Source organism: Stegastes partitus, unplaced genomic scaffold (genome assembly GCF_000690725.1).
Source record: "Stegastes partitus isolate 25-593 unplaced genomic scaffold, Stegastes_partitus-1.0.2 Scaffold1517, whole genome shotgun sequence".
NCBI lineage: Eukaryota > Metazoa > Chordata > Actinopteri > Pomacentridae > Stegastes > Stegastes partitus.
This window is the reverse complement of record NW_007579248.1, coordinates 136,034-163,428: the sequence shown is the minus strand read 5'-3', so window position 1 is coordinate 163,428 and position 27,395 is coordinate 136,034. Positions and strand designations below refer to the sequence as shown.

Below are 27,395 nucleotides of genomic sequence, written 5' to 3'. Positions count from 1 at the left end.
ACTGCTTTCTGAATTGATACTTTTGAAGCAGCGGGATAAATGCGGAGCTATAAAGGCACATTCTCGGCACTCAGATTCAGTCGTACGCCTCAAAACTCATCGGAAGACATTTTTATCATTCAGCTGAACAATGATTCTAAACACCAAAAGCAACCAATGCAATTTTTTTTTTAAATTTTTTTCTAAAGGGACCCCACAACCAGACCTGTGTCCTCTACAATCTACTCCACAGGCACGGTATCATTTTTAATTTCTCCGCTTGTTCATTCTGAATGCAAATTATACCCCGGTCCATTCAGACTCTCTGTCACACTGCGCTCCTCAAAATTTCCAAACACTGAGCCGAGTGAGTGCTTTGCAGTCACAACAGGGATTATCAAAAACAGCGGGTAGGTCTCGCGCAACTCGCTGAAGGTGAGGCGAATGTAGAAGTCGCAGCCAGACGATGCACCGCGAGTGTTTCAGCGTTTAGTCAGGACCCAGCGTGTGTGTGATTAAGTAAGGTGGATGATCCTATTTTTAGATAGATAGATGGATAGATAGATAGATAGATAGATAGATAGATAGATAGATAGATAGATAGATAGATAGATAGATAGATAGATAGATAGATAGATAGATGGCGCTCTGATGTAAATACAAAGACGTGACACATGCAATCGTGCACACGCCGGCGTTAGTAAGGCAGAGAGTGGTGGTACTATGTCTCCAGCAGTGCTGCAGTTAATGGGATTTACTTAGAACTTACCACCCAGAGAATTTTACATCTTTTGCAAAGTTTCCTATCTGGACTGTCAAAGAAACTCAAGAATACTGAGACTGTTCTGTCAATTAAAGCCCAGCCAAACCCGCCCACGCCTCTCTCACACACATATATGCACACACACACATCATCCCTCCCTTAATTCTTACTCTCTCTCCCTGCTCTGTGTTAGACAGATGCATCAGTGGGACAATAATGGAGCGCAGAGGCATATGAGTGAGTCCTGAGATGACAGAGAGCCTGGCGTCCCCAAATCCCCCTCTACTGCACCATGGCTCTTTGTCACGGTATAATCCTTCCACACTCGCTGAGAGGCCAAGAAGAAAAATCAGAGAGAGAGCGACAGAGAGAGTGGCAAGAAAAAGACAAGGAAGGAGGGAGGGGAGGGAGGAAGGAAAAATAACATATTTAGCAGATCTATAGTTATAGCCGATCAACAAATGGCAACGTTAGCTAAAAAGAAGATTAGAGAAAAGATTTAAAAGAGGTGAGCTGTGCTGAGAGGGAGTCACTAAAAGAAAACAGCTTGAGGGAAGGGCTATGACTCAGCTGCATAGGCAATTAGGGCAAGGTGCAATTCTTAGACAGAATCCAAATTAAAGGCAGGCATTTAGAAACTGTGCAAAGGGAAGAGAGAGAGCGAGGGACAACGAGAACAGGGAGAGAGTCAGTTGTGTGTGGGAAGAAGGAGAGTGAAAGAAAGAAAGAAGAGGAGAGAGAGAGAGAGAGAGGAGGGCGGAGGGGGGGCGAGCCAAAATGAAAATAAGTAAGAGTGGAAGACTAAAGCAATTAGCTCATTTGAGTTGACAGAGCAGAGCCAGAGTGTTTGGAAGTGATAAGGTAGTAAATGTGCAGCCCAGGCAGAAGGCGAAACAACTGCATCTTCTCATCCCCCCCACTATTAATACCACTGACACACCATTGAACACTCTTGTTTCCAACATAGTCATTTCTAAGCAAATACATACAGGCACCACACATTCGCCTGGAGCACATTTGCTGGTGCTAATGGTCTGCGTAATTCAAACACAACAGAATTAGTGTTGAAATAAAAACACATTTATGCCCTCCATGTTTGTCAGCAGGTTTATTTTCAAGCTGATAGCTGGAATTTGTGAGAGTGATTTGGAGGGTAATCTTCTGTGTATTAAGATAAATGCTTCTCTAAGGAACAAATAATTATCCCCCATACGGTTAAAAAAAACAAAAAACAAAAAAAAAAACCTGTGCTCATAACCTCTCATTGATATTTTTCTATGCTGTGAACAAATTAGGCCTCTATGTGTATAGTCAGTTATGCAATGTGCATAATTGCCATTTATCATGCTTTCATTCGCTAATAGACTTCGGGATTTGGCTCACTGTACGAACATGCACCGGCCAATACAAACACGTGTATGTATGTACGGCGCGGTGCTGATGGACATTTGTTGCTATGCATACTGAGCACGTTTCGTATCGGTGCTGCGAGTGATTTTGTTGCAGGGATTGAACACTGCATGACACTGACCTCTTCTATAGAGCTGCCCTTGTTCAGATGCTGCATCAAACATCTAGTAACTCAGTGCAGCACATCAAGTCCAAGAGCTGCAAACGTAACGATAAATCCCCTTTAACAAGTAATTAGCTTCTAGTTTATCAGCATAGCATGAAGAAGTTTGGAGGTGAACAATGCTCTGCAAAGCCTGCTGCATGCTACTAAATCTGGCCTTAACAAAGCAGAGATTTATCAGTACAGTTATTTTCCTTTAAAAAAAAAAGGCTCTCCAGCTTCATGCCGCTTTTAAACAATGAAGGAATGTAGGTCATACAGTTAGTCGGTGTCTCTTTATTCATGTTTTTATAGACTTCTGCACTGATCCCGAAGTAAAGAGGCAGAAGTAGAAAAGGACATCAAGATTTTAGGACAAGTATTAATCCAACATCAATCCAACAGATGTCATGTGAGCACATAGGATGTTTCAATTGGCAAATATCTAGATCTTTGCAATGATAATGTGACAACAGAACATGTTTCATACAGAGCTTAGTGGCGCTTTATAGTGAGATTCTTACTGTTAAAGTGTCCATCCAACAACTTTACAGTTCTGGTTTACTGTCACAGCCACATGAACTGACTGCCGGCTCACCACACAGCATACAGAGCAGGTTAGCAACTCTCCGGTCAACACAGTGGTGCATGTAGCAGCTGAAGAGTCAGGAATTAGCCTCAAGAATTGGTGGAAACCAAAAACTGAGGCAAAAAATAAAAATAAAAGTGACATTATTTGACTTAAATTAACCAGGTGGCAAGAAATAAATAAATAAATAAATGTCCCTTGTTACGACAGCCACTGTTTATCTGTAAGATTTGAACATTTAAATTACAGGGCACCTAAGCAAAATTAATGCTCACGCTAATGCTGGTACATTCTGAGGATTTTATCTTAATTGTCACCTGAGCTAAGAACAGTAAAATATTTATTTTAATAAGAAAACAAAGATCTGCATGATCAGCTTGTGTTTGGCTTATATGCCTGGTTCTCAACTATTTCAACTCTATGATTTATTCATCACATACATGGCTTTAAAATACTAATAATTGAAATAACTAAAACTGTCATTTTTACTGATTCTATTATAATTTCGTTGTATCTTGCATTATAGAGGTTTTAAATTGTTTTATAGTTTGTGTTGAGCGCTTTGTTTCCACTTTTGTCGTGTTGAAGCGCTTTATAAATAAAGTTGAGTTGATAATAATTATAGTATAAAATGTCATAAATCAGTCGAGTGTTAAAATGCACGACATTGTATTTGTCATCACTAACAATCGCCACTGCTATTTGTAACACTACAATTTAGGTTTGTCACAAAATCAGATGTCAAGTTAACACCTAATGTAATCCATGTGAGTATTTTGCAGGATTAACAGTTTGTTTGTCGAGACTTCACTCTGGTGACAAGCTGATGTTACTAATTCAACAAACAGCCTTACCTTCTCCAGGCCTGTGATGCTGAATGTAAAATATTTCTTTAGATTACTCGCCAGATAATTTCAGGTTACGGCATTCAGCACTGACATGTCATGCATCCAGTTTTAGCGTCTCACATATTGCTGATATCAACATTAGTCAAAGTGCTTTTTGACAGAGAAACATTTATTTCAAAACGGTACAATTTACTGTCGCATTCCTCTGATTGTGTTCGCACTTCAGAGCGATTTGACTTCCCTCTTTAGCCTACAATCTACAAAGACAGGAATCTCATGTCGTTTGCTTGTACATGTCAAAAGCTTGTTTGGTGACACAGATAGCGCGAAAATAAAAAAAAACAGACGTGGAACGACTACTCCTACATTTGTTGGATCTTAAGTGGCTTTATTAAATTGCGAAACCTGTTCAACTTGATAAATTGCTTCCTCGAATTATGTGTCATATAACAATAAATTGTCATTACAGCTCTGCTTTGTGTGATTTCTGAAAACGTATAAATCATTACTTTTTTTTTCACCCCCCCTCTCTTTTTCACATCACGCTCCTCTATCTGGCACATCATGAACTCAACACATACCAGCCAGTGAATAGGCCCATTGAGCTTTATTTGGAGTGGCTGTCTAACCAAGGTCCTCAAAGTAAATATGAATACAGTACATTCTGTCAGGGTCACAGTAAGCTCCCTATTCACATAGCTCCATGTCTACCACAATTTCCTCAACAGCCAATCACCATTGCACTGGAATCCAGGGAAACCATAGCAACCCCGAGGCCTTGGATGTTATTGGCAGGGTCGATGGAATGAAAGAGAAAAGAGACGGAAGTCAAGTTTAAAGAAAAAAAAAAACAGAAAAAAAAAAAAAAACAGCTGAATCTATGCAACTGCCAAAACTGTCGCTGAGCTGTGGAGATTTGACAGCGAGTCTGTCGATGAACCTGCGAGCTCTCGAATAGACGCAGTTTCAGGAGCTCTTTGGCTTCGTACAGTTCACAAAAAAAAAATCATCTCTATGTACCATTTGAAAATTTCACTGCATTCTTCTCTCTGTCTCTCGCTCGCACGCTCTTCTCAATATGTCTGGGTTGGTTGGTGGTGAATCACTCATCCTGCTCGCTGTGAGAGCGGTAGATTGGTACCAGATGTGTCAGTGAGTGCGCGATGTGTTTGCGATTTTTGAAGATCTGCCGTATTTGTGGTTACAACGGGTTTTCTTTGCTGAGCGAGGTGATAAATGGAAGTTTATAGTTTTTAACTGCGGTTGAAAGGGGCTTGACAAAATAACACAAACACACATTTAGCGCGGCACAATCCGACGCAGCGTCTCTCGAGTGGAAAACATTCAGCGTGTGATTAAGCACCAACCAAACCCAAAGTTGAAAATAAAATAAATAGTCAATTTAATTCGAATTAATGAGAGTTTTCCACTCAGCTAATCTATTTCATCAGGGCTGAATCTGTGTGCTTTTATTATCTGTGAGTCTCTCAGGCGAAAAAAAAAAAAAAAACACACCCCTAATAAAAAATGAAAATATTACTAAATTTATATTCTGTTTATGGATATGAACGATATCACAGCTTTCTTTCCCTCCGAAACAGACACTCTTTCATGAATAGTGTAAATAAAACACAAAAGCTTTGCCCAGAATCACTTCCTGTTCACTGTATAGTCTATTATATTCACTGTCCATCATTTGATTTAATTACGAGTGAAGAAATCTATTCACATTATAGCGTCCTGAGAAATCCACTTGGAAATGAAAAGGTTGTGTCCCTGGCACGTCCACTACTTTCTGGTAATAATTCCACCGCGTAATGCATCACATTTTTTATATATATATGAAAATGATCATTGTGCACCTCTCGCTGTCGGTGATGATGCAAAATGATGATGATTAGTGAGCGTCTGAAATCTCAATTTACAGCGGCTCATTCGATTAAGCCGGTAGTGAAGAGGAATAGTGAATGAATGAAAGGTGGGAGTGATTTCAGACAATACCAAATACATAAATCTCCCTAATGAATTAACCAGAAGGGTTCTACCTTAGGTGGATAAATTGCGCGTTCATCTAGGACTACACCACTTTTATTAAAAGGGTAATTAAGTCGAAGACAATTTTAGGGCTTTTTAAAATTGAATATGTGAGTCTGAATTTATTACAGGTCTATAGAACTGGGTTTTCTAACGTGAACCCGTACACACAGATACGATCACCGCTATAAATTTTTTGAGAAAAAAAAAAAGGACACAACAGATTCACTCACCAACTAATCCTCTGCCTTCTCTCTGTAAGAACGAACGTGCATTCATGTTTCTTTGGACATTATTTCCTCCCGTTTGGTTCATTTGATTGATTGTCAGCATATGTTCCAGCATGTGTTCTGCTTTTACCTGCGTAGTGATTAATGTGAGAGGTTAAAATAGCTGAACAGTGATAGTCACTGCGGCGGCGGATGCTCTCCTTCTTCTCACACACACACACACACACAGTACAGGAAAAGAGAGAGAGAGAGAGACTGACTGGCAGAGAAAGAAACCTCCAGGAACAACCTGGAGTTGCCACCCCTTATCCAGAGCTGCAGTGGTTCAAAGTGAGCACGGTGGCCTACATTACAGTGACAGTGACTTATACAGTATGGTACAGTGTGCGGTGTCCACTTTAAGGCAGCACAGTGGCACTGACGTATTAGGGCAAAGTACTTTACGGTATTTTGTGTTGTGTTACATGTGGGCATGCGTGTGTGAGGGCTTTGCATGTTGACCTTTTAACCTTCAGTGAAATAGGGCGGGGGTGAGCGAGTGGATGTCCTGTCCTATTTCATGCATTCTCCGGTTTGTGGCATTAAACCTGGAATACTTCGCTTATACTGTCAAAGTAATGATATCTTGGCAGCGTAATTTTTCAGGATTTTCTTCCTCCTGTTCTTCTTTTCATTTCTATATAATAAGGCCACTCACCTGGTGCAGACAGCCATGATAAAGACGCAGAAACAAGCCCCATTTTTAGACTTATTTAGACTGTGAATAAATATATATATATATATATGGACATCTGTTTCTTCATCTCTCCACAGTTTGCAAAAGTAATCTGAATCACTTCCGAGCGATGCAATTACACAAACCTCCTCTGTTTTTGAGCTTAATGTGCCTGTAATATTTCAGTTAATTATGTGAACAAAGTGTTTGGAAAAGAAAAAAAAGAAGCTGTGAACACTGAAAACTGAGAATCACCTGTTTGGAGTAGCAATTATTTTGTAGCTTATTTGTGACTAATATGTGTAGATATGTGTGTGTGTGTGGCCGCTACCTCTTCTCTTTTATTTATCTCCTGTCTTTGTTGTCTCATTTCGCCTTGACCCAAACCCAGCAGTCAGCCTAATTTAAAAAAACACCACACAAATTTGTTTTGATGCTCTGTTTCAAGGTTATTAATGCATTTTAAAATGATTTTCTTTTTTAGGTGTGTTACTATTGTTTAAAATTGTATTTATCATCCGAGCTTTAGGCGGCCAGACGTTTAACAGTGTGACCACGGGCTCGGGTCGGGCCCACAGTATAGCAGTATGGTAAAAGAGCAGTGCAGTCAGGTGAAGGCTGACTAATCAAGCGTTGAGAGAGGGATGAGAATTGAGTCTAGGCCATTTCTCACTTCTAAGAGTACCATGGATCATTTCTTGCAATCCCTTTGTGGGCACAAAGAGGCATCAGTCAGTGGAGAAGCTGTGACAGAATTTCTGCGGCCTGCCACCTGACCAACACCTCTTACTGCCGGAGACTTCATTAACAGATACGGATCTAGAGGCTCAAGGACTTGTTCCCAGCAAACCCCTTAACCTCAACAGAATGCCAGCCGTAGAGCCTTATCCCAGCCCTTTTCCCTGTTGTTTCTCCGCAGATCCTATCAAGCTGGAGTGAGACAAACTATACGGTGGCAGCTTAGCGATTCTTTTCACCTCTTCCATCCCTTGCCAATATGGATAGCGAGAGCGTCTGACACACTGCTTACTTCAAAAAGATGCATCGCGTCTTTGGCTGAAGCTTTATCAGTAACCCATTGGCTGAAAATCAATAGGAAAGGGGGAGAGGGAGGGAACAGGTGGGCATTAGTGAGCATGCTCCAAAAGACTGCGCAAATCTGTGTGCCCAACAGATAACAAGAGAAACAGAGGACGGCGGAGGGGAGGAGGAGGTGGTGGTGGTGGTGGTTGAGAGGCTGCCTTAAAACACAATCCAAGCGTGCCGTATTGAAGGGGTTTCAGTCAATGATTTGAAGTCAATTAGCGAGTGAGAAAGGGCGGGGCCGGGGACAGGGAGACGGCAGCACTTATGACGGGACATCTTCACAGCTCATTTGCAACAAGGCGACATACAGCGGGATTCAAAGCGTACCACTGACTCAGCTGCGGGAGATAAGACAGCAGCCACCTCAGAGAAAAGATTCATATTAACCTCACTGATGTTGTCAGAGGAGGACGACTGCCTGGGTGCTTGTCTTCAGCGGTTAACACATTGGCCATTCCGCTCCACCCCTCAGCCCTCCACACTAAACCTAAAGCAGCTGAATGGCTGATAGCATTATGTTAATTCCAGACTTTCCACCCCTTTTGCTGGTAACACTGAAGAGGAGGAGGAGGAGGAGAGACAGAAGAAAAGTAAGTAGTTGTTAGTGTTTGTATGTGCCTGGTTATCAGGCACATTAAAGGCTTCAGAAACAGCCACTAGCCTCTTATGAGGCCACTAGCACGGCCAGAGCCACACTGTGCCGGGGAAATAATAAGAGTCTGCTCTGTTTCAACCCACACATACTGTAACAACCAAGAACATTCTGTTTTGCCAAAGCAAAGAGCCGCATCCACATTATGTTGGTGATTGAATATTCAGTAGCATATCGCTCGCACATTTTTCTTGAAGAAACACTTCAGTTCCATCTGTTTGTGTGGAGGCCTACCTGTGCTCATTCACTGCCAGGTGTGCTGCTAGAAAACACTAGTACCTCTTCATCCATGCATTTAGAAGTGAGGAAACTCCACATGTCACTGGAGGTTTTTCATTTATGCAACATTGCAGTATTCCCTATACCTTCATTTAGATATAGTGCATGCTATTTATAAAAAGTCACATATTTCAAAAATTCAAACGAACTCCTGAGAAAACTGACTCTTACTCAACCTGTATTCCATTAAATATCCATTAAATATGCCAGTAAGTGCTTCACAGCACATTATTAACGGTCTCTTGATGTTACAGGATGTCCAGCTTGGAGGTTGTAAATGATGCCTTGGTGTTCCTGTCAATTCACCATGCTCCATAATTATCACAGGGGTCAAACAATAATTCCCTCTTTATCCCCAAATAGCCACAGCAGGAGCACGTTTGTACTGCACCATAAAACTTTTAAATGACCAGTGCCCTGCAGGAATGAATAGCATCTGTCAAAACCAGTGCAAAATAAAGAGGACAAGTGCTTGTATGAAGAGCAGCAGTGTAGCATCACAGGTAAGGTGTTTCACAGATCGTTTATGGTCGCTGGATGACGTAGAGATCAGTCATATTGTTCAGAAGTGCACTGAGACACACAGCATCCGCAAAAAACAGAAATAAATACAAATCTGTCTGATTTGCCATTGTTCGGTGGTATTTTGCAGTTTAATTCTGGCAGCACTTGTTTTGCTGAAGTGGGCTCGTGTCGTACGTCATGTCATGATGAAGCACATTTTTCTTCTTCTTATTTAAACACAACATTTTTTTTTTTTCTTTCTTTCTCTTGATTAATGTCAGATTAAGATGATAAATGCAACTTGCAGATGAGTATGTAAGGAAAGGAAACCCACAAACTGTAGAACTGTGGGATACATGTATTTTTCCCCTTCACAGTCACTGAGAAATCAATGTTAAGAACTAAGCTGAGGCATCAAAGACCAACAGCCTATCTGACCTGCATAGAGCCCCACTGTGGGGTATAACGCAGCATTGTACACCAGTGACTTAAAGACCCATTCATGCAGACACTAAGTAAATGCATAGGACCGTAAGATGGGGGGTTCGGGGTAGGATACGATTTACAATACTGCCTCCAGCCTTCACGATTAAACAACTTACACACAAATGGAAATATATTAAGAGAGAAGAAAAAACATCAGATGAAAGTGTTTCTGATTAGAGAAATACAAACCAAAGGTTTTTTATTTTTCATAGCCTCCTTTGTCTCTCCATAAAAATAGTGTTGCTAAAAATAAAATGTTAAAAGAAAAAGAAACACAAAGTAATGTTTCAATGTAGTCCATGGAAAAGCCCCGGTATCAGACATTCACTTTGTTTCACTTCAATCCTCTCTGTTTTTCTCCAAAAGCAGAACGGTCAGCAAAGCCCTGTATCACTGCACCACATGTCTGTTCCTTTGAAAAATTAGCATCGGAATGAGCCCTTGCAGAGACAAGTCAGGCAACTGCTGTAATGCATTACTAAATTAGCCCTAAACACTACACAAGCCATTAAGAAGCATGTCAAAAACCTAAGGGGAAAAAAACCAACCAACCAACCAACCAACAAAAAAAACAATACAAAATGCAACCAATAACAGAAAACAACCTATTTGCAACAACTGTTATTAGCCTGCATTCCACCTTTGCCAGTTGAAACAGTGGGGAATCGTGTGCACACTAAATAAACATGTTTAGATACGCTACAACTAAGAAGCACTGGCACTGTCAAATAAACACAGCTTAGCTCCAGCGAACAGAGGGTTAAACCTTAGCTGCAGAAATTCACTGCAGTCCAAAAGCATTTGGCTGATAGCTACTGAACAGCACATTTTATCTGTGCCATTATGCTGCTATTGGACAAATGTTTGTATCTATCTAGATTTTGCTTGTGTGTCTTTTTGTGTTCCTTAGTCTGGAAATACCATTTTATTGCATATAATATTTGGCACAGTAAAAAGTGGAGCTTACATTTGGGGCTGTATTTAGAAACTGGTGCCTTTATAAAGATTTTTTTTTTTTTTTCCTTGCCTCCTAAATATGGTCAAAAACAAACTAAATGCCTCTTTTCCTACAGTAGACAGTACCACCTTCTATTTTCAGTCCAAAAAAAAGCAATTCATTGTCTTTTTTTCTTTTTTCTTTTTTTTTTTTTTAAATAGAAGTCACCAGTTAATTGAAAATAGTTTCAAATTACTTTCTTTTCTAATATAATCTGCATGTCTCACCACTGCCTGACGGTAGTTTCATTTTATATATATTTATTTTATTTTTTTTTTCATATTTATATACTTATGTATAGGCATGTACAAGAAACAAAAAACTGTCTCTGTTTTGCACTTCTGTACAAAAGAAAGTTACCGTTTTGTTCTTTGTGCATTCTATTGCATGGACTGGTGAGCAGATAGGAGAGGAGAGGTTTGGGCAGAGTCAGAGATAGATCCACAGGGAGCATTACTCAGATCTGAGTCTCTTGAACCTTCTCCTTGCCGTGACTAGTCTTAATAACGTATGGATCAGCAATGGTGCTGATGTGGCTGTGATGCTGTCTGACTGAGCGATGAAGAGAGTTGTTCTGGGTCCAGTGGGCTCCATAGCCCCCCTGGCGGGATGAGGTGGAAGAGGACACATACCCAGGCTTAAAGGTGTTGCTGTTATGTTCCACTAATGTAGGCAGTACCAACCCTGTGTCGTCAGAGCCACTAGATCCAGACGTGGGTGGTGGAACAGGAGGAACTTCTTCCTCCATCTGTATGATTTCTATGGTCCTGGCTGCTGCCACCGTGCTCCTCTGTTGATGCCTCTTACGCAACTTATAGAATGCAATCAACATGGCAGCTGCCAGCAAGGTAACAGCAACAAAACAGCCAATGATGATCTTGGTGGTTTTCATCACCTCATCCAGGCTTGCGGCTGGCCCACTAGGGACTCTGGCAGTAGGAATCGACACCTGCCTTGGAGTCTGAGTGTTTTGGAACAGCACAGTAGGTGTGGAGATAAAGACAGGTTGAAAGACAGAGGGTGAGGCGGGGACAGTAGGCTTGGGTTTAGGGGTCTCCTCCACTGTGGGCTCCAAAACTTCCACTGTTACGGTGGTGAAGTAGGACAGATTGGATGTGTTGAGTTCGGCATTGCTGACGTTTAAGTAGGCCGATGCGTTGGAATTTCCCGCCATGTTGCTCACCATGCAGGTGTAGACGCCCGTGTCTGACGGGAGAACGTTGGAGAAGTTGAGCGTTCCATCGTTGAGGACGGATATCCTCGGGTGAGCCGAACCGTGGGTCAGTACAGTCCCATTGGGGAGAAGCCATCGGACTGAGCTCATGGCGGCCGTGCGACACTTCAGTTCCGCCACCCTCGCCGCCGAAATGTTCAGATCTCTCGGAGCGTCGAGTATGAACGGCGCCGAACACTGAAAGGTCGTCTGATCGACCTCCACCAGGTACCGTCCTCTCATGTGGACTGGGGTGTGGCAGCGTCCACAGCAGGTGGAATTCGTGGGAATGTATTCTCTGAGCCACCAAGAGAGCCACACTACATCACAGTCACATCGCCAAGGGTTGTGGTGTAAGTGTAGCTCCACCAGGTACTGTAGAGGGGTGAAGAGGTTGTGGGGCAGGGACGACAGGTTGTTGTGGGCTAAATTGAGCTCCACCAAGGCTGTGATGTCATCAAACGCATTCCTTTCGATGGTAGTAATGGCCGAGTTCATAATCCACAGTTTGCGTAAATTCTTGAGCCCGCGGAAGGCCCCGGGCTTCAGTTCAGGAAAAACATTCTCTGATATCTCTAACTCCTCCAATCCCACCAGAGGCGACAGATGAGGAAACTCCCTCAGATTGCACATCCCCAAGTTCAGGTACTTGAGGTTGTGGAGGCCCTCGAACGCCCCATCAGAGATGTACTCCAACTTCCTCAGCTCTCCCAGGTCCAGTCTCATGAGAGAGGGGACGCGGTTAAAGGCGTAGGAGGGGATGCTCTCAATGGGATTGTTTCTAAGCCACAATTCTCTCAACTTTGACAGATACTCAAAAGCCCCGCTGGGTATGACTGTCAGTCTGTTGTCGAAAAGCTCCAGGGTATTGAGACTGGTCAGGCCATTGAAAGCCCCCACTTCGATCTGCCTGATAGCGTTCCTGCCCAACTGTAGTACCTCCAGGTGATGCAGGTGTCTGAAGGTATCTGCCTGTATGGTCTCTATGCTGTTCTCCATCAGGTTCAGGTACCTGGTGTTGGCTGGGATGTTCGGCGGGACCCTAATCAGGCCTCTGCGGGTGCACACCACCTTGCTGAGCTGGTTAGTGCAGGAGCACACACCTGGACAGTTCTGTGGGTTAACTGAGCCCAACTCAGGACCTGTGGACTGGCACATACTGAGAGCAGGCACCATGAGTGAGAGCACGGCAAGCAGGGCTGCGTTCCAGGTAGGCTGCACACTAACCTGGCCCAGAGGACTCATGGTGTGGAGGGCTCATTATTCTGCATGGTGGGGGGAGACGGCACACACCAAAGGACAGACCACCCTAGCCTGGCTGGAGCAACTCAAGGCTCCCAAGTTCCATCGACAGTGCAGGGAGATGCTACATCAAAATTGTAGTGTGAGGGAATGAGGGGAGGAAGAAAAAAAAAAAAGAAAAGAGGAACAGACAGGGAGACAGAGTGAGAGAGATTAATACAAGAGAAGTAGCAGGAGGAAAAAAGCAGCACAGCAATGTAAGAAAAAAAAGGTTGAGTAACAGTATATCAGTGACGTACCTCATTAGTTTGAAAGTGCTCCTTTTTTTTTTTGCCTCTTTCCAAATGTTAAAACCAACAGTCATGCATCACATTCATTAATAAATCCTCTCCATTGAGCGGCAACGAGACTGACGTTCTCTCGCTTTCCTTTTCTTTTTTTGAAAAAGTGAGGTGGCCCTCTATTAGCCAAGGGTACAAAATGGCTCCTGGTATTAAAGACTGATAACAGCATGGAAAACACTCACAGGCAGAGGTAAGGCCATGAAGGCTTGGCAGGTGCCTGGATCCCTTCTGCCCCCACTAACTGCCCCCCTGCCAGGCTGCAGACTCCAAAACGCAGCTCCACTGAGGATAAATCACAATGATCCATAGCGCGTCAGAGGAGGAGAGAAGAAGAAGAAGAAGAAGTGAAATCAAATTTCTTTCTCAAAAAGAAAAGAAAATCCCCTCTTCTGTCGGCTCCTGATACATGTGTTGGCTCGTCGGCTGGTCGCCTGTTTTTTTTTTTTTCTTTCTTTCTTTTTTTTTTTTAAAGGGGGGGTGGTGGTGGGAGAGAGAGAGAGAGACCTCCCTCACTGTGACTTTGCCAAGGGCTTGTCGGTCGCTGATTAGCCCTGTTGTGACAGAGACTGAGAGACAGGAGAAGAGAGAGGAGGAAAAAAAAAAGAAAAAAAAGGCTTTAAAAAACTCCCGGCACAGTCATCTCCTCTCTCTCCTCTCTCTCCTCTCTCCTCCTCCTCCTTGTGCAGCTCTCTCTTTTGCTTCCTTTCCCCCCAACGCTTGGGCTGGCCCTGGTCAGAGCAGCTGCAGGCTGCCGTGTGCACAGTTAGCAGTAATCCGTCTATTCCTCCGGGGGGGAGGGGGGCTGGGGGTGGTGGTGGTGGGAGAGATGGTGGCGCTGTGCGGGGGGTGGTGGTGGTGGTGGTGGAGGAGGAGGAGGAGAAGAAGAAGAAGAGGATGCGCTGCGCCGCTGGAGCTTCGCAAGAGGCTGTCGGAGGAGAGAGAGAGCGCGCGCCTCCCGTCCTCTTCTGCAACGAGAGAAAAGAGAGAGGAGGATGGTGGTGGTGGTGGTGGTGACGCCGGGAGGATGTGTGTGGAAGTGGGCTCCGTATCTGTATCCATAAGCAGAGAGAAGAAGAAGAAGAAAAAACAAAAAGAAGAAGAAGGTGTTGAGGATTCTTCTCCAAACCCCCACACCCACCCACCCCCCGGCTCGCTGTTTTGTCCCTCAGGCTGTCTCCTGCAGTGTTCTCCTGCGCGCTTTATTTGTTAGTTTTTTTTCTCCTCTCTCCAGGGCTGAGGTAGTAAGTTGTGGCAGTTGGCCATGTGTGTGGCTGTCAGACTTGCGGCTGGCTGGTGGACTACTGCAGTAGCCAGAGTAGAACAGAGAGAGAGAGAGAGAGAGGGAGGGAGAGAGAGGGAGAGAGAGAGAGAGAGAGGGAGGGAGAGCTTGAAAGAGAAGGAGAGTGAGAAGCACTGACAGATCAAGAGCAGGAGAAAGATAGAGTGTGCGAAGGAGAGAGAGAGAGTGTGTGTGAGAGAGAGAGATGCTCTAACAGGCAGCCCACCGTCACAGAAACAGCAGGAGCAGCATTCTAATCCACATCTCCTCTTCTTGTTTATTCTCCAGTCTCTCTCTCTCTCTCTCTCTCTTTTTTTTTTTCCTCTATTCCCCCCCTCGATGTGTGTCGGTGTTGCAGGCAGCTAAGATGCTCGCTCTGCCCCCTCCCTTTGTCCTTCAGTGGGAACGTGAATGTACTGCTGACGCACTCCTCTCAGCTGCTCAGCCAGCCTCAGAGCAGTGCACTGGTTTTGATGCAGTGTTCCTGTGTATTAACACATTCAACCTCCTCCTCCTCCTCCTCCTCCTCCTCCCGTATCCCCTCCTCTCTCCCTCCCCTCCACTGTATTTATCTTCTCCCCCCTCTCTCTCTCTCTCTCTTTCATTCTCACGTGTTCAGCCCCTCACCTTCTTCCTTTCCTTTCCCTTCACGCCGCTCTCACTCCTTTCTCCAGATCACTTTACCTGGTTTCCCTTTGCTCTTGTTTGTCTGTCTAGACGGCACCTCTCCACAACCGGTCGTTAAAATTAAAAACCTCCCATTCCAATGTATCATTCAAGAGACAAAAGGTCAGACTTTCTACTCCAGCTCCGGAGTGGTTCTGTGTTCTCTCTCTCTCCCTCTCTCTCTCGCCCTCTGTATCTCATGAGCGCAGCAGTGCGCCAGAGTTCTCCAGTGGAGATGCAGCTTGCTGCTATTCCTCACCTCTTTTGTAAGGCACAGTTTGGTGAGTGTTTCCCCCCTCATGCATTAGCACCGTCAGGGACAAGCAGACAGAGCTGTTTGTTGCATTCCGTGTTTTGTCAGCTGTGTGGGATTTATTAACATGTGTGTGAGTGTTTCAGAGGTGGTGGTGGTGGTGGTGGTGGTGGTGGGTGAGTATGAGGGGAGGCTGGGTCGGGGGGGTCCGTGACATCATACAGGACTGAAATGCTGACTCTGCTTCTCTGTGTCTGCTGGGCAGTCTTCTCTTCAGGGAGGAGAAAGATGAAAGAGCTTGCACACAGTTATCTCTTGGAAAGATGAGAGAAAGACAGAGAGATAGAGGGAGAGAGACTTACCAAGAGAGAGTGAGGGTGTTGGGGAGGAGAGGAGAGGCTGGGGGGGAGGAGGAGATATATCCACGTCCTTGGTGAAATAGGGGAAAAGGAGCCTATAGAAAGAGGAGTGAAATGAGATAAATAGGGATGGAGGAGAAGAATGAGGGAGACGGATGAGGGAGCGCACTGCATAGTAGTCTCCTCGGTGAAATGGCACAGAAAGGATGAGGAGGGAGAAAAAGAAGGATGAGGATTAGGGGTGAGGGGCAGGATGGACGAGAGGAGTGTTGATAGTGTTGGATTAAGCATCATTTGAATGCAGGAGAAGGAGTCTCCCTCTCTGCCTTTGGTTAATGACCACATTCTCTCTCTATCTCTTCCTCCTCCTCCTCCTCCTCTATGCTGCCACATACATATTGCTGTTGGGTCTATAGAAAGAAAAAGGAAACACCTCAAAGCAAACAGCAATAAATATCCCCCCTTTGCACTTTCTCCAATTCGTTGAAATAAAAAAAAAAACGAGTGGAATTTTAAATCTCACCATGTTAAAGATAGTTATTGAAAAATTAATGGTGCGTGTCGCTGGACCATAAAGAGGATGGAGCGATAAAGAAGCTTGTTTAAAACGGGGAAGTTTGTAGAACCGGAGTTTCTGTTTCTGTGTGCGATCCCCATGTTTCTGTTAACATATATGAGCATAAATAAAACATCACGCTAAATAAATGATTAGGCTCAATATTATCTCCTGGACGCGTATAAATAAAATAGTAAAGAACGTTTCCCATCTCCATGCATTTTTTTTTTTATTCCTGCAGCATTTTGTGTCACCAGTCAGAAAACATTAGCTGTTCCTCGTCAGAAAACATGGATGTAATGTACTTATATATGATGATATATGCTGAGCGTGAAGTGTGTTTCTTCTTTTTTTTTCAGCAGATCAAGATGATTGACAGAATGACAGAATTCTGGCCCAAATATGCTTTTTTTTTTTAAATTGTGTGTATTTTTGATTCCTCGTGCCTGCATTATTTCACCTCACTAACAGAAGACTTTCTTTTCTCTAAAACTGCAGAAGAAGGATAATCACGGCATGTTAAATTCATTGGATTATTTTCTGTTTGTCAGCCTAAAAAAAAAAAAAAAAACTGCTCAGGTAAGACCAACGCTATCGCCAAAGCTCCCCTGCCTGTCCTTCATCGCCCTACAATATTTAGTAGTAAAACCATTGTGCAGCGAGCAACAAAGGGAATAAATGAAACTTGTATCTCAGTTTATTTTATACATCAAAGAATGACTTTGAGAGGGGCAAAAAAACAGATAAAAAAAACAAAGACGGAATGAAAGAAAAGAAAAAACACTCACATCTGGAGGTAACTTGCTCGAGAGGCTGGAGAAGAATTTAGAAAAAAACGTGCCGAGTGCCAGCGTATATTCTGTTTCGATTAGATGCGGCGCTTTAAGATTGGAGGCGATAAAGAAACAGTGAGAAAAGAAGAGTACGGCGGCGGGGATGAGGGGGGAGATAACTATTAGTTAAGGTGGTGCAGGCAGGGTTGGTCAGATAATTGATGGCCGTGGTTGTAGCTGCTGTGTTAATGCTATTACAGGGGGCATGAGCATGGAAAGGTCAGTTAGCACACACTGAATATATAACATTTCCTCCTGCTGTCTCTCTGTCCTCACCTCTCTTTTTTTTCTTTGTCCGATCACATGCGTCCATAGATTTAGGGTGTCGGATTGAGGAGTATCAGCCACAGCTGCCGAAGGCCGGTCCCTTCCCTATAAATATGTGAAATGAGGCTTCGGGGTGAGGATTTATTGCCATCTGAAAATAAATATATAGTGCGCAGTAAATCATAAGCAGTTTCGTGGAATTACTCTGTAGTAAGATATAGCATCTTGTGTTGCAGTGTGTCAATTACGTAACGTTGATAAATTTTTTTTAAAAATCTGGTGAAAATGTCGTATATTATATTATGAGCTGGGTTGGTTATCTGTTTTGCTAATGTCAGTTTCTGGGGCTTTCAAATTGGATTTTCTAAACGATGACATGGAGGTATTTTGCTCCTGAAGTATGAGGTCGCAGTTAGAAGGACGTTTAATTGTGGTGTGGAGGAGCTAACGTATATGAAAAAGCCTGTCGGTTCGTTTGTAAAAAAAAAATATCACCTTGTGTATTAACTTGACATAATTTTTCTGTAGTTTATCTTTTTAATATGGTGCAACATTTCTACTCTGATGAGCCACTAGATTATGACCACTGATATACTGCTGGTGGCTTGCATTCTGCCAACAAAAAAAAGCTCCAACCCATTTACAGGACTGGATTTTGTAGGACCTGCGAAGGCGCCCTGTGGTGTTTGGCACTCCGAGGTTATCAGTAGATCCTTTAAGTGAGTTGTGAGTGGGAGCTGCTCAGATCAGACTTGTTCCAGCACATTTCCCTGTCACTGCTTCGTGGCTTCTCCCTTCTCCAGCAACCCACAAGCTTTGCGGTTTCAGAGATGCTCGGACCCGGTCCTCTGGCCGTAATGACTTGACCCTTGTCAAAGTTACTCAGGTCGTTACACCTGCCAGCTTCTACCGCATCCAACACACTGACTGTGGGAACTGACTGGTCATTTACTGTGTATTATAGCCCCGACTTTGACATGTTATGAAGTAATTTGCTTCGGTTGTGGGTGGTCATAATGCTTTGGCTCATTGTGGCATCAGCAAATCAGTTTGTTTTCTTCCTACTGATCACTAATGTGGCCATGTTGTGCACTATACTCCATTAATGGACGTCCTTATTGCTTGATAAGAATATGGAGCAGTCAGCGGCCTTGTATTTTACACATACTATATGCAGCTTACACTTTTATATTCCAGCAGACAGAGAAATGGGAATACATTGTGACTTTTGAAGCAGTGCCTCAACTGTTTCTTCACTTGTTATTCTGTATTTGGTAGATTTTCACAGAGGCAGTCCCTGAATTACACAAACTGTGCAGAGCTAAAGCCCTTTGCTCATGTAGCAGTTGTCAAACTTTAAAAACCACACGGTTCCTGTATCAGACAGTTCATTGAAGAGGGGGGAATCTTTCGGCCAGTAGGACCAAAGAGACAAAACTGACTATTCAAGAAGGTATTGGAGACAGACAAGACTGTACTGCAGAGAGGTTAAGAGCATATTTACAATCTGTGGACGGTTGGGGTCAATACCACAACGAGCTGGAGGGAAGGGGGAGGTGGTGTTAAATATTTGTAAGCCTAAAGCGGTGGGGCGTACAAGAGTCAGACTACAATGTGTCAAGTCAATACTGAGCGAATGACATCCTGCCCTACAAAACAGAGTCAGGGTTAAAGGGGGAATTGGATGCAGCAGGAAGGTGAATCTATATGCGGATAAATGCACGGGTATGTCTATGCATCAGTGAGTTGTGTACGCGAGGGGCCGATCAGAGTCTGACCGCCGATTATGTCTTAAGTTATGACTTTGGATAACTCTGGGACCCGCCAGAAGACATCTGAAGCTGAAGCTGTCACTTCATGGCTCTGCTGATTAGACGGCTCTCAGCTTCTTTACAATTTATGACGCTGCTCTGCTTCTGCCGCTGACTGCTGTGGTGGGAAACACAAGAACCTGTAGCAATTGTTGTTATTGCAAGGGTTAAAAGCTAGAAACAGGCTTTGCGAGCTGACCCTGTGGTCACGGGCCAAACACATACGCCGGTGAGCCACAGAGGTCAGGACTCTGTTATGCCGAGACTAATAGTTCTACTGCCAGCTGCTGAAGCTCGCCCTACCTCAGTCATGTCATCAACACCCACTCCTGCTCATGCTAAAACCTCTCCAGCTGTAGGGCATGCAACAATACCTACTGCTTAGTTACTGTAAGTGACTGTTTGACCAATGCAGCTTCGCCTCATTCTGTATTTAGAACTGACGGATCTAATTAGCCACTGGAATTAGCCATTACCTTGCGTTAGCTACTGCCCGATGTCTCCTGGCCCCTGTGGATCGCTTGCAACTCAGCCTGTGCTTAGTGTGGCAGGTCAGCAAAGTGCTGGAGCAGCATTTGGCCTGAGAATAGAGGAGTGGATGGTGTGAGAGAGAGGAGACCGGTGGAAGCAGATCGATGTGGCCTGTATTCATTAACCCTCGCTCACGGCTCCCTTCCCTCCCCAATCACAACCCCGCCATTTTAGGACAGCAGGAGGTGATTTATTAGCTGTCCTGGCTCAGTCAGCACCATCGACCCACAGTCTGAGGAGAGTTGACTCACACCAGGATATACCGATTCCCACACTGTGGGCTGAACTCACTCAGTGATCCGACACCACTGAAGAACCGAGCTGGAGAGAGCGGGACGATCAACATAAATGTATTTCTATTTGTAAACACTCTCAGAGGGCAGCAGATATGACACACGTTTGGCCTGAAGCCAGCGCGTGCTATATTTATTTAAGCTGTTCTATTTTAAGGACAAGTTACGCGGTACTTCCGGTGTAAAGAAAACAGATTAAGTTCTTTTCCCTGAAGTGAGTGTGAGAGCTGGTGGCAGCCTTTGTTATGGACCACGAGCCAAATGCACATGCTGTTTAGCTGAGGGGTCAAAAGTCCAAGAGGCCAACTGTTATGCTGATTTCTGAACGGCTTGAAATATCGAAGCCTCGCAGCAGCCCTCCTTATAACTTATAATTATTGCTGTGCAAAATATAGACACAAGGCTTTCACAGACCTCACGGCAATTTATTAGGCGTCTTGTATTCAATCAATCAGTCAGACTTGATTCATATAGCGCTTTGCATACAAAAAGAAATGCAACTTCTATTCAACTGTAAGGTGAATTTACCGACAGTAAAACAGCTAAATAAAATACACTCTTTTAAATCAGTGCAAATTAAACGCTGAATACAAAAAATGAACAGAGAAGAGTGTGAATGACCCTTTAGCGCTTTAGCTGTCAGAAATAAAAAATAATCGGAGACAAATCCGTGAACAGATATACCTCAAAAAGCTGAAGAATTCAACTTGGATTTGAATTAAAGAGATGTGGCCTTCTATTATTCAATTCGTTGAATTCGCTATTCAGCTGTCAGATTCTTAATTTTTTTTTTTTAAACTATATTTAAAAGGAATATTCGTCTAAACTGATTTTATTCATCTGTATTACCTTGTGCAGTTTTTTTTTTTAACCTCGTCTTTTTATCTGTTAAGCTAGAGACCATTTAAATCTTGACAGCTCTCCACAGTATGACCTGTTAACACTCAAAAAAAAAAGTTTTCCCCACAAGTCTGGTATCTATGTTGTTAAATCTACCTTTAGAATAATAAAAAATGCAATTAAAAGGACACAAAAGGCAGGTATTTGTTGATGGCTTCCTCTTGGTGCTTATTAAAATGTAAATATATGCTTTAAATATAAGTTTTGCACAACAAACAATAACTCTGCACATGAATATTGTCTTTACTTATTTATGTCTGTCTCAGTCTTTCAAGCACTTTTGCATTTGCATTAAAAACATGCCTATTTTTATTACTTATAAATTGCATCAGTTGCTTTAATTTTATTTTCACATCAAGAAACATATATTTTTTATTCAGTGCCTCTTACAAGGTTGTCATTTGTAAAGGCGACTAAACTAAACTAAATCAAACCGCTCACTCCAGACTCTTCATAGACGGGATAATGAAACTAACTGGAAATATCTGTAATAGCTCACGGTTGCTTCATTAAACTAAGTAAACAGATATTTTGTAGCTCGGCTTGTGATGTGGACGTCTGCGGGAGATCTTATGCAAAAAAATTATTGAGCGCGCGCGTCAGATATTACAGGTTGGCAATGCAAATGGATGCATCTGTCAATTAAACTGTGCGTTGTATTTCCATATTGTTCTGCTAATCTACCTCATACACTCAGCCGCTTGGTGTTTTTTTTTTTTTTTTTTTAAATCCATCATACAAAAGTCACATCTTGTCTGACAAACAGCTCTTAACAGAAACACTGCAGCTCAATGGATTTTATTGATTTCGCTGTGCTGAGAACACAGTAGGTATTTGGTAGTTGGGACACAAACAGCCAGTGAATGGGGTCATATCCTAATCCCATGCCTCTCACACAAGGGGAATCTGCACACTACGTGAAAAACACAGACACTGATAAATGAGGTGACAAGCAATCAGTGTAAGTTTTTTTTTTTTTGAAAAATCAGTACACCGGTCAGAATAGCATCGTTCCCTCGATTGTGACCGGCGTGCTAAAAACTCGATACGCGATTGTTTCGCGGCTTTCAATGAGCGCCGTCGACAACACGGGGCTGTTGTGTCATCCCTTTGTTTAAAACGAGCATTAGCTTTTGTTTAAAACAAGTATTAGGCTTTGCGAGGAACGCTGAAAACAGTGATTATGATGGTAAACACTATAAATCAGAGCTGCACGCTCCTGTGAAAATAAGTAAATAACGTCGCCCGCCTCCCCCACCACCACCCCTCCTCCAACCGCCAGGAAATTAGCCTTCAACAGGTTGTGGTATTTATCTATTTTTGTTTTCACGTCTGGATGCTCAAACCCAGTTAATTATATTTGTGTATCTCATTAGTGCTGTGATTGATTTTGTGAGGTTGGAATGAAAGTGGCCATCTTTACTTCCCATGTGCAAAGAGTGCAATTCTGGACAGAGCGCTCATTGTTTGCAGATGGATGACCTTCGTTCACACACATCGATTTGCATGTTTAAGCAAGCCGGTAGGTGACGCTGCATGTGTCACACTGTGTCTTAAACATACAACTTAACACCAGTTATGATCTTCAGCACACACACCCACAGAGAACACACAGGAAGGGAAAGTGTTGCTCAGACAGATTTTTAAAAGTCTGGTGAGCCACATTGGTTTAAACGTTCAAATGCTCTGGAGTAAAGCCTCGTACACTGGACCACAATCTTGAACCCGAAGCTGTTGCTCACCATGCAGAACTGGGAAATTAAATTTTGTTGCCTTAAAAGATTTAGCAGCCCCCATGTACTCCACTGGAAATATTTGTCCTGATTTGATTAAAGTGAAGGTGGTCCTTTCCTATAGCAATTCAACGGCTGCAAAGAAGGACCACTTTCCCAATTGAGTCACAGAGTCACAAGTTTTTGCCAGCCCTCCCTTTTTTTCTTTCCCGTGACAAACGTACACTCAAGCATGCACACACACAAAAAAAACCCATCCCACTATGCTGGAGATGTATGAAGGCAGTGTGTTGGATGGACTCCCTCACCTCTCATATGCAAATAACTCTCCCCCATGCAGCTCCGTGATTGGCTTGCTGTTATTAATATTCTGCCAGCGTGTGACTTCGTTAGCCCGGAGTTACTGTGCCAACAGGCAGCACTAAAAAGGGACTTTGTCAATGTTTGATGTCTCGTGAAGTGATGCAGTGTGTGTGTGTGTGTGGGTGTGTGAGTGTGTGTGAATCTGTGGGTTTTCTAAGGAGATTCAAATTCGGGCAGCGGGAGACACTATTCCCCACCGACATCAGATTGAGGAGGAAGTGGCTATCTTCTTCTGAATGTGATTGTAATGAAATTCTCTCTATGAACACCCAGTTTGTGCTATCTCTCTGTGGACTAGCCAGCCACACAGCAGGCTCCATCCTGTCTCTCCAGCCACGAGGTCCAGGCACAGGTTTGGCTTATGGACGCTGTCAATATCAACCTATTGCTTTTCATCCATTTGAGTCTGGGCCACTGCCAAGTACGCCTGTGGTTGTAAACAACAAGCATCTTTAGCTGAATCATACAAGCCAAACTAAACCTTGCACAGGGTTGTGATGTGAAGCCTAAACTAGCTGTGACATATTTGCCTGTGGCCAGCCTTCAGTCACCCGTTGTCACACTAAGTCGCTCTGTCACTGCCGTATTTCAACAATGACAGCATGAGCAGTGTGTTCTCAACACAGATCATAGGGTTTGTCATGACAAGGACCTCTCTGCTGTGTGTAGCTGTGCTGTAGGTGTATAGCTGGTGTGTGTTTGTGTGTGTGTACGGGTACAGTAAATCCCATAAACTGGAGCTTGTGACCCTCAGTAATACATTTCCTTTGGCAGAACACTTCTGGATTTCCCCCCAGGTGCCCCTGGGTTTCACAGAGAGAAAAGTGTAAGGCAGCATTTTCTAAATTGAAGTCAATACCAATTGGCCATTTATCTACAAGCACCCCAATGCTAAGGGCATCTAAAGGTGCATGTGTGCACAAACACACTCACATATATATACACAGGCAGTTGATTTTATATGATTTTTTTTTTTCATTCCAGAGGCTGAATAAATGATTTACAGTGAACAATAATCTTAAAATGAAACTCATTTTCTTAATCCTAACTCATTCAAATATTGCCCATTCTCTAAAACACTATTGAATGTGGGCTTGTTTGTATCAAGCTCCCAGGGCCAAGTTTCTTAGGAGGAGGATTGTTTCTTAGGAAACAAGAGGATTTAACAATACAGAAACTAATTACTCCCCTTCACCCTTGAATTGCACAGACTATTAAAACTGCAGCAATAAAAGGGCACATTATGCATACGGCATCAGTCAGTTTTCATACATCTTTGTACTCCATACGTCCTGGAGATGTCGACTCATCACGATGAGTCTCCCTCTCTCTCTCTGTCTGTCTCGGTGTTCTCTTCTCAGGCTATGATGCACTCGGTTTACCTAGTTTGACTTTACGAGATTCATTAAATTGACTGACTGGACAAGATAGACAATCGGGTAGCTTCTTGTTTGCTTTAGCTTTCTTTTCTTTAGGTTTAGAATGATGTGAATGAAAGGCATTCATCCATACAGAAAAAATGTATCATACTTCTCTTTTTTTTATGCTTATGTCATCTGATCATCCATCTATTATCTATACACCGCTTAATCCTCAGTAGGGTCACGGGGGAACTGGAGCCTATCCCAGGGTCTATCACAGGGCTACACTTAGAGACAGACAACCAAGCACACTCACATTCACACCTTTTAGCATCACCAATTAACCTTAACATGTATTTGGACTGTGGGAGAACCTGGAGAGAACATGCAAACTCCACACAGAAAGATCCCGGGTGTCCTCACCGGGACGCGAACCGGCGACCTTCTAGCTGCGAGGCAACGGTGCTAACCACCTTGCAGTCCTCATTTGATCATCAGTCTTAAAAACATTTTGATCGGTTAAATTTAAAAACCCATGCTGTGGTCACCTGGCTGTATCAGACATGTATGTAGGATGTGAGGGGTTACATACCAGAATAACGGTAAAAAGCGGCAAAACGAAGCCTGACTGCTCGTATTAGTAACAACATACATTGCTGCTGTTCAGCTCGCGCTGTGCATTGCAGCGTTTGCCTTTCGCCAGCATATTGTGGTGCTATATAACAATTAGCACCCTATTGCAGCGAAAGAGGCAGACTGTCATCAGATAACTTAAATGCAGATTAATGACCTCCAGCCTCCTGCCCAGTATATTTGTCACCGACTCCCTGCAGCAGTTTGGTATTTTCTATATGATTCATTTAAATTATTGCGGACTGCTCAGCTCATTTAATCACGTCTTCAAAATGTCCCCCGAATACACGAGTGTAAGTGTTTACATGCCTTCTCCCCAGAGGCTGCTGGCTCAATTTCTGCATGATGTTAACCCTAATGAATAGTAGCACAGCTGTCATATCAGTGATTAAACTGCTTGAAACCAAACAAGCGAATGTGTCAGTGAAAAATGTAAGATGTAAAAAAAATAAAAAAATAAAAAATATCTTCTCAAAATTAAACAAACGAGAGAATTAAGATAAGTAGCCCTTATAGTTTAATTTGTTTTTCTTTCCAACAAGGAACTGTCTCGCTAACTATGTGTTGCAAACATCTAACAATTTAGCACTTGTCTGAGCGATGTAAATGAAGCATTTTGCAAAAAAAGGAGAGACAAGTGATTGTATGACTGTATTCTTCTAAATGAGCCATTTGTGCTACGGCAGAGTGCAGCCGCATTTGTTGTGTAATTTCTCCATGAACTCCTTGATGATGAGCGGTATTCTACATGTTCGGCGCTGATCTATATTCAGGGCCTAACCCTGCTCTTTGTGATGAGGATTACGCGCTCTAGAGGCAGGGTAATTTGATATCCATTGATTGAGTCAAGAGCCAATCTGAAATTGAGGAATTGTAGTTATTGCTATTGATTTTAATAACTAGGCTGTTACAGTTCATTCAGTGCAGCTCTAGTCAATACAGAAAGTGAACTGTTCCCTCTATTGAGAGGAGAATGATGCTTGATCCGGTGGTGTTGTGTGTTATAGTCAGAGCAGTGGCCTTTGCTGTTGCTTAATGTTGCGACCACTGATAATCACAGCAAATGCAGACAATGAAAGATTAACACCAATTATGACTTCTTTATAAATCACGATATATGAAATGTGTTTAGATTTGGTGTGCCCTCTATATAGTGCTTTGCAGCCCTGTATATATATATATTCTGTTTCAGCTGTTTCAATATCCCTGACAAAGCCTGTTAATTTAGTTTAGTCCATGGAGACCATCACTCAAAGTTTCTCCTGATCCATATTTAACTAGTTATTGGTTCCAGTCTCCCTTGGGATACCTCATGAAACTCTCGCTAAAGAACATTTCAGGACCATTTAAAGCGGAAGCGTGACGTCTTCATTTAGGCAACAGCATTATTAATTACTGCGTCGTGTACCTGTCGTCTGCCCCTCTTTACCTAAATTGTCATCAGCAGAAACCTCGGTTCTGGTAGAAGGAGTATTTTTCTAAGCTATCCAGCATTTTATATTTCCAGGATATATTTTTCACAAGCCCAGCAGAGAGTAGTGGGATGTCTGAGCCTTAGGCAAGAAACTTTTGGGCAGACAGTGAGGTGCAAGCCGAATACACGGCGGAGACGTTGAAGCCGGTGTTGACTCGGTTTTCAATAATTTTCATAACAGTGCAGAAAACACCGGACAGGGTCAGACAGGCAGAGAGGAGAAGAAGACAGCAGAGTCAAGAAAAGTTCTATCAGATGTGACTGGTGAGCAGTGATTTGTTTATAGCAACCTGAAGCGCAGTCACAAGCATTAACCTTCGGACGCGTTTTCAATATTTCATAGCTGCTTACTGTGTGATTATATAAAATAGTAATTACCAAAGATTGATGTTGGTGAGCTTTTCTATCAGCAAACTGTTTCATCAGTTGCAATCAGCGACGGTTAAATGTAAGGTCTGTATAGATTACGCACAGCACAGGCTCATCCAACGGCTCACTTAGCCCTATATGAGCGAAATGTTTTTTTAGACAACAAATCAAGTCTTGGATGCTCACAGTTTTTAAATCCTG

The 27,395-nt window shown here is 43.1% G+C and overlaps 1 protein-coding gene across 1 annotated transcript; it reads right to left on the bottom strand.

Annotated features, from left to right (window-relative positions):
• Positions 1–11,171: 11,171 nt before the first annotated feature.
• lrrc4.2 (leucine rich repeat containing 4.2) lies at positions 11,172–13,172 on the bottom strand. Its single transcript, XM_008300263.1, has one exon. It carries the CDS (start codon positions 13,170–13,172, stop codon positions 11,172–11,174), a length of 2,001 nt encoding a protein of 666 aa, XP_008298485.1.
• Between the last annotated feature and the right edge of the window lie 14,223 nt (positions 13,173–27,395).

Coding starts and splice junctions, on each gene's coding strand:
- lrrc4.2 (XM_008300263.1), bottom strand. CDS start 13,172: ATGAGTCCTCTGGGCCAGGTTAGTGTGCAGCCTACCTGGAACGCAGCC.